The following is a 13,438-nucleotide window of genomic DNA, read 5'->3' as shown; positions in this document are numbered from 1 at the left end:
GTAGCAATAGATATTTCAGCTACGATGAAGAGTTAATTGAATTGAATTGAATTTTGACATTTATATTTCCTTAACCATAAAGTTCAAGGCGGAGGATAATGCAATTGAACAGACAATGTTATACAATAAAAATTATAACTTAGCTATACTTTTAAACTTAGCCATACATATAAACAGGTATGAATACAGTTTTAAAAATTTAGGACCCCTTTTACAAGGCTGCGGTAAACTCAACGCAGGCTTACTGCTCGCTAAACAGGAAGTACTGCTGGGCTACCGCAGCAGCCCAGCAGTACTGCCCACTCCCAGCACGCCATCGTATTTGGCGATACAAAAATATAACCCGGGCTGGGCTAGCGCAGGAGCCCTTACCGCCACCTCAATGGGTGGCGGTAAGGGCTCCCCCCTGAAATGGCCACGTGGCAAGTGCTTTACTTGCCGCATGGCCATTTCTTGCAGAAAAGAAAGACTACCCTTTTACCAGTTGCAGTAAAAGGGAGCCTCGGCGCATGTTAAAAACTTACGCCAGCGCAGGCCCCTCCTTTTGCCGCAGCTTGGTAAAAGGGGCCCTTAACCCACAAGTAGTTGCGTAACGTAACCAGTGTCATCACGAGCTTTAAGGGTAATTTGTAGGAAATAAGAAAACCCCATTTTTACTTGTCTTTGGCTGGAAAGAAGATCAGAACTTGCAGATTACAGCTGATCTTTCACTTTGATATTTTACAGACTCGGGGAAGAAGCCGTGGGAGCGGAGCAATTCTGTTGAAAAGCCTGCGCCGTCCTTGCTTTCTAGGTGGGCAAAATTGTTTCTGTAAAGCGTAAGACTAGAGAAGCATGATGCATGCAAAGTGTGCTGACGTCCACTGCTGTCTCATTCCATTACCATAGAACTCCACCAGCGCTGAAGAGCCCTGAAGCTAAGAGTCCCGAAGTCATTCAGTCTCAACCACCCTTTAGGTACCAAATCAAGCTCTAGCTCTTTGGCTGTCTCAGCTTACCTAGTGGTGAATCCTCTTAGAGTTTGTTCGTCATTCAACAACTCATCGCATTGTGCTGGTCATTGATGGGGTAATTCTATAAAGTAAGCACTAACATTCACAGGATCGATATTCCTGGCCGGTTAAATTCCCTGTTCAGGGAAAACCAGTTAGTGCCGCTGAAAATAACTGTTTAGCGCCGAACTGAAACACGGCTGTTTTGGGGACATTCTGGGGGTGGAGTCAACACTTGGCCAGTCCTGTCTTTATGCGGTACTCCATAGCCGGTTAAGCGCTGAGTATTGCATTTAACTGGCTATGCATTAGTCGTCTCTGAAAACCTGGAAATTCAATGCCGGTAACACAGAAACAGAGAGGCTGTCCAGGTGTGCACCAAGAATAGATGCAACACACAGTGGGTCCAGAAGTAATATCACTATAAATCCAGTGCAATGAGAGGAACTTGTGAGGATACTGCTGAACATTTTCCTGCATTTGGCTTTTGGGGATTGTGAATTCTTTAACACTCCCAGTTCTTCAGTGCCCCTGAAGCAGTCCACAAACGGGCGAAACGTGGACCATGTTGGGTGGTATTTTAATAAAGATTTATAGTGATATTACTTCTGGACCCATTGAGGCATATTTTCAAAGCACTTAGCCTTCCAAAGTTCCATAGGTTTCTGTGGAACTTTGGAAGGCTAAGTGCTTTGAAAATATGCCTGATTGTGTGTTAATTCAGTGCTGGTGCCCGGACATGGTCCAGCCTTGAATTTCTGGGTTTAACACCAGTGGCAATCAGCAAAATGTTGATCGCCACAGCTGAATATCAGGCCCTATGTGCATAAAGTTTGGAATACGAACATATACATGCATGTGTGGGGTACGCACTTAGCCGCGCTATAGGCACGCTATCATTTTTAGATTGTGCTAACACTACAGACACCCATATAGAATACTATAGGGTCGATATTCAGCCTGTGACAATAAGAGCAAGTAAGCCCCTTCCATCCGCAGGCTGAATTACCCCAGATATTCTATGCCAGGGCAGGTGCAGGTCCCAGTACTAAATATATGGGTATGACCGCCAACCCAGTAGTTAATGGCACCAGCCGATATTCAGACTAATGGCCGGTTAACTCGCTGTGTAAAGTTAGGACAGCTGTTTTGCTGTCCTAACTTTATGCGGTTACTTAGCCTGAAAATCGCTGCTAACCAGCTGAGTTTCTGCTCTGCCCTAACTCCGCCCCCGGACTGTACACAGCTAACTGGTTTCAGCATAAACGGTTAGAGGGGATATTCAGCGGCACTATCCGATTAAGTGCTGTTGAACATCCCTGGTTAACCCTGTACAAGCGATTTCAACGTGGAAACAAACAGAGCAGATCAGTGATACCCTGTTTCCCCGAAAGTAAGACATCCCCCGAAAATAAGACCTAGTAGAGGTTTTCCTGAATTGGTAGATATAAGGCCTCCCCCGAAAGTAAGACCTAGCAAATTTTTGTTTGAAAGCAGGGCCTCTGAGAGCCGGACAAGGCTGCCCCGGGGCCGCCCCCTCCCCCCCACCCGAGGTCGCCAGGCCCCCCCCCCCTCCACCCACCCTCCGTCACTCCCAGAACTAACCTTAAACGCCTCCTTTCACCTTCGCAGCAAGCAGCAGCACGGAAGGAAGGAGTGGCTTGCCCTGCTGCTGCTTGCTGCGAAGGTGAAAGGAGGAGTTTAAGGTTAGTTCCGGGAGCGTCAGAGGGTGGGCAGGCCAACCCCGATCCAACCCCGTTGTTTCCCCGAAAAATAAGACAGCCCCTGAAAATAAGACCTAGTGCATTTTTGGGGGCAAAAATTAATATAAGACAGTGTCTTATTTTCGGGGAAACACGGTAGATACACACAAAAGTTTGATTGTAGAGTTGCAAACTAGTACAATGCCCAACATAGGCTGTGTTTCACCCAAAGGGGCTGCGTCAGGGGGTACAAAATAATAAATAAAATTACAAATATAAGAACATACCAATTAAAAATTAAGAATATACAGCATAAAACTGGAAAATATGAAACTAGAAAATATAATTTTGAATAATAAAATGTAACATAAATATAAGATACCATGACATGTAAAACAAAATGCAAAAACTACTAAGTCACCCAGTGACTCCAGCTAGGTTGGGCCCCGGATCCAAGAATGTCTGAAGGAGGTGCTACATTGGAATAGAAGACCAGGGTTTTCTTCTGCAGTAAGTCTAATTCACCAAAGGGAAGTGACATCACAGAATGATTGTCAAGTTAATATGAGTGTGGCTTGCGCACTTGACGCTCGGTGCCTCCACCTAGGGAAAAAAAGTGTTAGTGGGTGGGATTACCCTGTTCTCCCTCCAGGAAAAGTCTAAAAAGACCATTGTGAAGAGGGCTAGTTAATAAATTAAACAGGTTTTAATTAACTATCCACCTTATAATTGAAAGAGAAAAACGCCTAGATTTCGACCTAAATCGGGAGATAGACGTTTAACTCACAAAAACGAATAAATCGGTATAATGGAAAGCCGATTTTGGACGTTTTCAACTGCACTCCATCGCGGAAGCGTACAAAGTTGACGGGGGCGTGTCGGAGGCGTGGCGAAGGTGGAACTGGGGCGTGGTTATCGGCCGAGGAGAGATGGGCGCCTTTCGCCGATAATGGAAAAAAAGTATGCGTTTGTAGCTAGAATTTAGGGCACTTTTCCTGGACCCTGTTTTTTCACGAATAAGGCCCCAAAAAGTGCCCTAAATGACCAGATTACCACCAGAGGGAATCGGGGATGACCTCCCCTGACTCCCCCAGTGGTCACTAACCCCCTCCCACCACAAAAAATGATGTTTCACAACTTTTTATTTTCACCCTCAAATGTCATACCTACCTCCCTGGCAGCAGTATGCAGGTCCCTGGAGCAGTTGTTAGGGGGTGCAGTGGACTTCAGGCAGGTGGACCCAGGCCCATCCCCCTCCTACCTGTTACAATTGTGCTGCTTAATGCTTATTAGTCGTCCAACCCCCCCAAACCCACTGTACCCACATGTAGGTGCCCCCCTTCACCCCTTAGGGCTATAGTAATGGTGTAGACTTGTGGGCAGTGGGTTTTGAGGGGGATTTGGGGGGCTCAACACACAAGGGAAGGGTGCTATGCACCTGGGAGCTCTTTTACCTTTTTTTTTGTTTTTGTAAAAGTACCCCCTAGGGTGCCCGGTTGGTGTCCTGGCATGTGAGGGGGACCAGTGCACTACGAATCCTGGCCCCTCCCACGAACAAATGCCTTGGATTTATTCGTTTTTGAGCTGGGCGTTTTCATTTTCCATTATCACTGAAAAACAAAAACGCCCAGCTCACAAATTGTCGAATAAAACATGGACGTCTATTTTTTTCGAAAATACGGTTCGGTCCGCCCCTTCATGGACCCGTTCTCAGAGATAAACGCCCATGGAGATAGACGTTTTCGTTCAATTAATCCCCTCCACGTATATAGGCCTTTATATACACCTCTTATACCCTTAAGAAATGAGGATTTCTTATCACATTAACCCAGATGGCACAAGCAAACACCAACAGTGTTGTTATTTAATCTCTTAAACCAGTATAGCAAGTACCTTCTAACTTACGCACTTGAACCAATAGCATTAGTCTTTAGCTCAGATTTTCAGAACCAGTAACTTTGTAGTCTTTCACACCCTTGTAAAGACCCCTTCAGTTCTGATTGCCAAGGTAGTAGCTGAAGTCCTTCCCAGTTTCTTTGTTAATTCTTTGTGTGGGCATGGCTCTGTTGCCTAGGTCACTCCTCTCTTGTCCTTGCAAGTCCACCTTTTCCTAGTCCTCACAGATCTTACCCCTCTGCTGGAGACTTCTTGGTCTGGTGGCAGCTGCGCCTGTCCCTGCTGTACCTTTCTGGAAGCTTTTGTCTGGGTTCTGAGGACTGGCTGCCCTCCCAAGAGCTATCCTCCTCCACTGGGCTCCTAGTACTAACTACACCTATGTAGCCTTTTCCCTTACTGGGCACCTAGTGCTGATTGCACCCCAGAGGCTTGGTGCCTCTCTGGGCCCCTAGTGCTGATCATGCCCCGGGGGCCTTGTCCCACGCTGGTCTTCTCTTGGAGATGAGCCTCTGGGGTTTCTCCCTACTGGGGTTCAACAGGGCTCTGCAATCACCAGTACCAGGGTTCCTCACTAGAGTGCTAGGTCTGCTCTTTTCAGCCCTAGTCACTGATAGTGACCCCACAGGCCATTTTATTCTGCCCTGAGCTGCTCCCAAAGGCCTTCATGCCTTGAACAAAGCTCTCAAGGGCTGCTATTCCTTTTTCTGCCCTAATCTGCTCCCAAGGGTTTCTGTTCTTCCAAGGATTTCCATTCTTCTTGTCTTCAGGAGAGCCTCTAAGGGTAGTCTACCTGCTGTGATTCAGAATTACCAGCTCTTACCAGGGCTTCTCCACTAGAGGGCTGTCTTTCATTTTAGCCAGAACCATCAAACATGACTCAGCTGGAGACAAACTCTTTTTTTTCTCCACAGTGAATTCCGAATGATGCCACCAATCTCCCCTACCCTAAACTCATGGGGAGCAGGTTTTCCAATTCCCTCATTCGGATCTAGCTTTCTCCATTCAGAGGCAGATGCATCAAGCAAACGTTAAAAAATCTAAATCGTTAAAGTCCCTAACGATTTTTAAAAAACGAAGAATGCACCAAAAAAACAAGTCACACATGCTCGGATCGGTATTGAAAAGTACAATGTATCAAAGAATCATAATACACGTTGGAAATCGGCCCCTAAAGCATGCGCAGAGCAGCCAAGCGTTATGTTAGCTGCTCTGCGCATGCCACAAACAGTCAAAACACAAGCACGTGGCTCCCAAATCAAAACAAAAATAAAAAAAAGGGTCGGGAGGGGGCAAAGGCGCTCGTCAGGAGCGTCCTGTATGGCCGTCCTTGCCCCCTCCCCCCGCCCGAGGTCGCCGTTCCCCCCCCCCCCCCCCCCCCCCGCTTCCCCCTGCATTATAAATTAAAAAGCAAAACATACCTTTAGCAGCCCCGGTCCCCCTCCCTTCCTCACTACTCTGTCTCCCCTCAGCTCCGCCTCCCGAATCCTCCGCCCTGTGCCCCGCCCCCTCTTGGGGTCATCGCTGCCATTCCCCCCTCCACCGGGCCCTCTCCCTCTTACCGGGCCCGTGCAGTGCCTCTCTCCTCTGTCCGAAGGCGCTGCACGGGCAAGAAGAAAAGCTGATGCCTGTCTTCGCCCAGCTTCGGTCGCGCGTCTCTCTCCTCCTGGGCCTGCCCCCGTCTGATGTCAGTAACCTACGAGGTAACCCAGGAGGAGAGAGACGCGCGACCGAAGCTGGGCGAAGACAGGCATCAGCTTTTCTTCTTGCCCGTGCAGCACCTTCGGACAGAGGAGAGAGGCGCTGCACGGGCCCAGTAAGAGGGAGGGGGGCCCGGTGGAGGGGGGGAATGGCGGCGATGACCCCAAGAGGGAGCGGGGCACAGGGCGGAGGATTCGGGAGGCGGAGCTGAGGGGAGACAGAGTAGTGAGGAGGGGCTGCTAAAGGTATGTTTTGCTTTTTAATTTATAATGCAGGGGGAAGCGGGGGGAGGGGGGGGGACGGCGACCTTGGGGGGGGGCAAGGACGGCCATACAGGACGCTCCTGACGAGCGCCTTTGCCCCCTCCCGATTCTTTTTTTGATTTTTGTTGGGTAAGGCTCAAACATGCTCTGGATACGCAAACACTACATTGATGTGGTTTATGACACGTTTTCTTTAAGCTTAAACACAGCTCTTTTGGACATATGTAATGCTACGTCCTTTTGACCAATCACAGCGCTTTTAGCTCTGCTAATGCGCTGGGATTGGCTCAGTTTGTTTGTTTTTTCACTTTACGATTTTTCCTGGCACAGAGCTGTCCTAACGAGAGGTACAGACCTCTCGTTAGATTTCCTGCCTTTTTCCTGCGTAAAGGCAATCGGAAAAGGTTAGTGCATCTCGTTTCAGTGGGGTTTGTACACAAATTGCTCATCTGCATTCCGTTTTCGTTAGCTGCTAGCTTCCTCGGTAAAAGCCCTTTGATGCATGCAACGGATCAAAATTTCCTCGTTAAAGGGTTGTTAGAGGATCGTTAAGGTTTAGTGCCTCTGGGCCTCAGTGTGTTTGCATCATTTATCCCTCAAGCTTTATTCTCTTCATTGAATTAATTCCCTCAAAATGTGTAGAATTGCTCCCAGCAGCCTGTCTGTTTCCATTTGCATGGTCTCCATGGGTCCCGTTCACAGCAGCCCCAGCCTAACGAGAGGTGCAGACCTCAGGTTTTCCACGGTAAGGGGATGGTAATACCTTAGTGCATCTCATTATAATAGCCTGCAACGGTAGTGCAGCTCATTATAATACCCTTTGGATCATTTACATTCTGTTTTCGTTAGCTGCTACCGCGATCGGAAAATGGCTCGGAGAAGCATTTAGTGCATGCCACGGTTTACTACTTGCTCGTTAATGGCTCGTTAAGTTTAGTGCATCTGGCCCTAAGTGTCACCAAAGACTTCGTAAATTTGTCAAGGAGGACACTTTGAACACAAATTATAAATTTAACTAAGAAAAAAACCCATTATACTAATGTTTATGTTTGTTACATTTGTACCCCGCGCTTTCCCACTCATGGCAGGCTCAATGCGGCTTACATGGGGCAATGGAGGGTTAAGTGACTTGCCCAGAGTCACAAGGAGCTGCCTGTGCCTGAAGTGGGAATCGAACTCAGTTCCTCAGGACCAAAGTCCACCCCCTAACCACTAGGCCACTCCTCCACTGTTGCTACTATTTGAGATTCTACATGGAATGTTGCTATTCCACTAGCAACATTCCATGTAGAATCTCCAATAGTAGCAACATTCCAAGTAGAATCTCCAATAGTATCTATTTTATTTTTGTACCCCGCGCTTTCCCACTCATGGCAGGCTCAATGCGGCTATGGAGGGTTAAGTGACTTGCCCAGAGTCACAAGGAGCTGCCTGTGCCTGGAATTGAACTCAGTTCCTCAGAACCAAAGTCCACCACCCTAACCACTAGGCCACTCCTCCACCTGTATTGTCAAAGGTCATACAAAGGGGTCCTTTTACTAAGGTTCACTAATGGATTTAGCACATGCTAATGATTAGCAGGCACTAAATGATAAAAGAAGCCCATTATATTCCTATGGGCGTCTTATCATTTAGCACATGCTAAATCTGTTAATGCACCTTAGTAAAAGGACCCCTAAATGTTTAAACATTTGCAAAGTACTTCGAAACTATGTAAAAAAGCAGTCCTAACTTTATGCCATTAGATATCCAGACAGTGGGTTCATTATCGCTGCTATCCGGACAGCAGCCCCAGCGACCACTTACCCAAATATTTAGTGCCAGCCACTATCTTGATAACTGTATTCAATATCTGGATACTTTTCTTTTCTGAGGGCTGCTTCAGACAGCTGAATATTGTCCCATACGTTACTGAATAACTCCAGAAAAATCTTATCGAAACACTTCCAAAACAAGTACAGCCACATCTAAAAAAAAAAAACCTCTTACCAGATACCCTATAACTTTCTAAGTCTGTGCTTTGAAAATATGCCTCTGTGTGTGTGTATATACACACACGCATGCATATATATATATACTAGCCATTGAGCCCGTAAAAACGGGCTGGTATAGAGGTTTTCCTCCCCCCGCGGTCACCACCGCTCCCCTCCCCCCAGCGAAGTCGCCACCGCTCCCCCCCCCCCTCGAAGTCGTCGCCGCCGCCACCCCTCCACCTGGTCCGGGCCCTCTCTTCCCTTCTGAACTTACAGATCCATTCGCCGAACGCAGCAACGCACATCAGCTGAGCTGCCCCTTCCCGCTCTGCCTGTGTGTGTCCCGCCCTCGCTGACGTTACGTCACAGGAGGGCGGGGCCACAGGCAAAGAAGGAAGGGCTCACTGCAGCTCAGCTGATGTGCGTTGCTGCGTTCGGCGAATGGATCTGTAAGTTCAGAAGGGAAGAGAGGGCCCGGGCCGGGTGGAGGGGTGGCGGCGGCGACTCCGAGTGGGGGGAGGGAGCGGTAGCGGTAGCAACGTCGGCGGCGCAGTTTCCCTCTCTGTCCCGCCCCCCCCCCCCCCCCCCCCGTCATCACGTATTGACGCGGGGGCGGGACAGAGAGGGAAGTCTCTACTGCGCATTTGCAGTGAGTACGGTCACTCGCCGTTTATATATATTGATATATATATATATATATATATATACACACACACACACGTCTTAGTTCATATCCTTGTTTTCTCTCACATGACATTCAATCACGTTGAACACCATGCCGTGATGTTTATGGTATTCCATTGTGTGCTTTGCCAACCAAAAAGAAATAGTAGTAAAAGCTGTATTCATGCCAGGAGAGGCAGTGACATAATTTCCATTCAGGCTATGGCAGGGTACTGTATGTTGTACTTCTCTCAGGGATCCACCCTGTTGACTCATGATCTAGGGTCACCAACCTGCAGTTATCTCAGAAGTGTTGCTCACTTCATTTTAATTAGCCAAGCTGGGACACTGCAGTTATTTCCTGCTACACAGGAGGGAACCCTGCAATACCAAAAGATTTACTATCTGCGCTTTTCTTCTCATGGCTCCAGTCAAAGGTACATAAGTACACATAATAAGTATTGCCATATTGGGACAGACCAAAGATCCATCAAGCCCAGCATCCTGTTTCCAGCAGTGGTCAATCCAATCCAGCACAAAACATTTTATGCTGCTTATCCCAGAAATAGTGGATTTTCCCCCAGTCTAATTTAATAATGATCTATGGACTTTTTCCTTTAGGAAACCGTTCAAACCTTTTTAAAACTCTGCTAAGCTAACCGCCTTTACCACATTCTCTGGCAATGAATTCCAGAGTTTAATTACATGTTGAGAGAAGAAATATTTTCTCCAATTCGTTTTAAATTTACTACTTTGTAGCTTAATCGCATGGCCCCCCTAGTCCTAGTATTTTTGGAAAGCATAAACAAACGCTTCACGTCTACCCGTTCCACTCCACTCATTATTTTATAGATCTCTATCATATCTCCCCTCAGCCGTCTTTTCTCCAAGCAGAAATGCCCTAGCCGCTTTAGCCTTTCCTCATAGGGAAGTCATCCCAACCCCATTATCATTTTTGTCGCCCTTCTCTGCTCCTTTTCTAATTCCACTATCAGACTTATTTTCGAAGGAGAAGGGCGCCCATCTTTTGACACAAATCGGGAGATGGGTGTCCTTCTCTCAGGGTCGCCCAAATTGGCATAATCGAAAGCCAATTTTGGGGGTCCCCAACTGCTTCCCATCGCGGGGACGACCAAAGTTCCCAGGGGCATGTCAGAGGCATAGCGAAGGCGGGACTGGGGTGTGCCTAACAGATGGGGCGTCCTCGAGCGATAATGGAAAAAAGAAGGGCGTCCCTGACGAGCACTTGGCCGAATTCACTTGGTCCATTTTTTCTTAGGACTAAGCCTCAAAAAAGTGCCCGAACTGACCAGATGACCACTGGAGGGAATTGGGAATGACCTCCCCTGACTCCCCCAGTGGTGACTAACCCCCTCCCACTCTGAAAAAAATAACTTTAAAAACTTTTTTTGCCAGCCTCAAATATCATACTGAGGTCCATCGCAGCAGTATGCAGGTCCCTGGGGGGGAGGTGTGTGTGTGTGTCAGCGGAGGCGTAGAGAAGGCGTGGACGTCCTTCTTTCAAACATTTTGGACGGCCTGAACTGCCCCCCCCCCCCCCCAGAGATGGCCAGATTTCAAGGGAGTGGAGTGGAGGAGTGGTCTAATGGTTAGAGCACTGGTCTTGCAATCCAGAGGTGGCTGGTTCAAATCCCACTGCTGCTACTTGTGATCCAAAATCCAAATAAATAAAAGGGGTATTGGAAGCATAGCAAAGACATGGACATCCTTCTCACAGAAACATCCACATTTTGGACGTCCTCAACTGCCTGGGCGCGCCTAACACTTGGACGTCCTTCACCCATACTCAAAAAAAAAAAAAAAACGTCCCTGATGAGCACTTGGACTTGTGTTTTTTAAAGGTTTTAGACGGCTATTATACACACAGCTTGTCTGCGTGTATGAAGGCATCTTTGGCATGCGCAGAGCAGCCACGCATAACGCATGGCTGCTCTGCACTGGCTTCCCCTCCTTAGGAAGGAAATCGTGTGCAAATGAGCTAACAGTGAGCAGCTCATTTGTATGTGATTTTCCTTCATGTATGCCCGTTCCTTTCCAACCCGCTAAGGGATCGGTAAGGGAAGGGCTTTTTCCCTTCATTTAGTGCATCAGTTAGTCCACTGCAGTGCCCCCTGGGGTGCCCGGTTGGTGTCCTGGCATGTCAGGGGGACCAGTGCACTATGAATGCTGGCTCCTCCCACAACCTCCAGCCCCCCCCCCCCTCGGTCGCTCGCTGGGAGGGGGGTATTTGGCCGGTGGCCACTGGACCACCAGGGACCATTTTCTGGGGGTTTGGGGGGCTGGATACCCACCGGATCTCTAGCCCTCCCTGAACCTGGGGGGGGGGGGGAGGATCGTCGGGGGGACCAGAAGTCTGCTGCTTGGGGCAGGGGTAGTCAGGGCCTGGTGGTCCCATGGACCTCCAGCCCCTGTGTTTGACAGGTTTGGGCTTTTGACAGCCCAGACCTGTCAAACAAGTGCGGGAGGATTGTGCTGAGCGCATGCTCAAGCACAATTCTCCCGCACTTCTACCCCATGATCAGAGATAATTGCGCTGCTTAAATTTGCATGCATTATCTCTGATCATAGGTCTAATAGTGCCCCGCGCTGTTCCAGCGCTATTTTAGAGCGCTGTTTGGAACAGCGCGGGGCTTTTGATCATCTGCCTGCAGATCTTTAAGTCCTGTCTGGTGGCTGTCAAAATAGTTAATCATTCTGGCTTCTTACATTCCTGGATTGTCTTAAATTTTCCTTTTAGTATTTTCACCATAAAATCATTGGTACAGTGTTCTGGTTTTGTAAAGTGCTGTCCCATAGAGGTGGCATCCTGGTTGCCGCTTGTGTCCTGATGACTCTGCAGCATCCCACCCCCATAAGACACAGACTTTCTGTTTCTGTGAAAGGCGGGATGGTGCAGAGGTGTCAGTGTGCATCTGGAAGATCCTGCTTCCTTCTGATGATGAGCATCGCTGCTACATCTATGATCCGGTGGCAGCAGCAGGTAAGGGGGTGTAGTAAAGGGAGGCAGTAGTAGACGTAAGGGGAGCGGACTACCCACCCCAGGTGCCATCTTCCCTTACTACGCCACTGTTACAGACTATCTGTATAGTGCCAGGGCAGTCAGTAATGATTTTCAGCAACACTATCTAGATCAAGGAGGTTTGATTAACAGGAGACGGCAGGAGCGTGCTTGGTCCATTATCTGGCCTGAAACCAGTAGGCGGAGCTTGTCACCCTATTAATTAAATTGTTTTGGGTGTACCAAGATGATGGCAGCTGCATGGGGAGAATGAAAACCTCCTTGGGTGGAGTGGCTTCAGCCTTGTGACATCACGCCATCTCCACTTAAACCAACCTCCTTGATCTAGATCGTACCACTGAAAATCAATGTTTAGCCCTAGTCAGGAGCACTTATCCAGAGAATTTCGGGCCCATACACTATCCCCCCTCATTCTGTAAAGTTGCACGCCCAAATCTCCGACTGGCACACAAATTTGCATGCACAAGCTATAGAATAGAGCCAGTTGTGCAGCTAACTTAATTGTTAAATTAGGTACCAATTGGCCTTAAGTACCAATAATAGCCCTCAAGTGGCCATTAACTGGTACTCAGTGGCAGTAATTTGTAGTTACGTTCGCAACTGCACTTAGGCGCTATTTTATAAACTTAAATGATATAGGGCACAACTACAAAGGGGGCGTGACTTGAAGTTGCGCGCATAAGTTATTGAATACTATCACTTATGCATGCAACTATCAACGTTAGGCACAACCACTTAAACTCAGTCACAGACTTTTATTGTGCTGGCCCAGAGTTAACAAACATGTCTGAAACAGCTGGCCTTGGGCACCTCAAACTATAATGCAGTGGATAGTATTAAGTACATTTATGTAGGCTTTGATACTGTAAAATGGTGGATTTCCATCCCAAGTGAGATAAAATGTATTACCAATTACTTGACATTTCGCAAAGTTCTAAAGGCCTTCCTCTTAAAAAATGTTTTGCATTAATTGTACTACTTAATGAACAGAAAAATTTTTATGATCTTTACTCAATTCGTAAATCTGTAAAGTTCCTATATCAGTACTGTTCTTTATCTTGTTTGAAACTATGTAATAGTTTGTTGTTATTGTAAGCCTCATAGAACTGAATAATTGGAATTCAGATTATGTGCGATATAAGCACCCATAAATACAAAAATAAATAAAACTCAGAACATGTTCTTCTGGGAGTCTGAGGATAACACTGTG

The 13,438-nt window shown here is 47.6% G+C and overlaps 1 protein-coding gene across 2 annotated transcripts in view; it reads left to right on the top strand.

The window, feature by feature from the left end:
* The window catches only part of EVL (Enah/Vasp-like), a 226,589-nt gene that overhangs the window by 196,716 nt on the left and 16,435 nt on the right, over positions 1 to 13,438 (top strand). The window contains exons 10-11 of one of the 2 annotated variants that reach the window (XM_030214620.1): positions 727 to 793; positions 889 to 957. In XM_030214620.1, the coding sequence (XP_030070480.1) occupies positions 727 to 793; positions 889 to 957 (136 nt within the window). The remainder of the gene's footprint in view (positions 1 to 726; positions 794 to 888; positions 958 to 13,438) is intronic. The other variant, XM_030214621.1, reaches the window with a different exon arrangement.

Source organism: Microcaecilia unicolor, chromosome 9, assembly GCF_901765095.1.
Source record: "Microcaecilia unicolor chromosome 9, aMicUni1.1, whole genome shotgun sequence".
Lineage (NCBI taxonomy): Eukaryota > Metazoa > Chordata > Amphibia > Gymnophiona > Siphonopidae > Microcaecilia > Microcaecilia unicolor.
The sequence above is the reverse complement of the archived record's forward strand: the minus strand, read 5'-3'. Positions and strand labels throughout refer to the sequence as shown.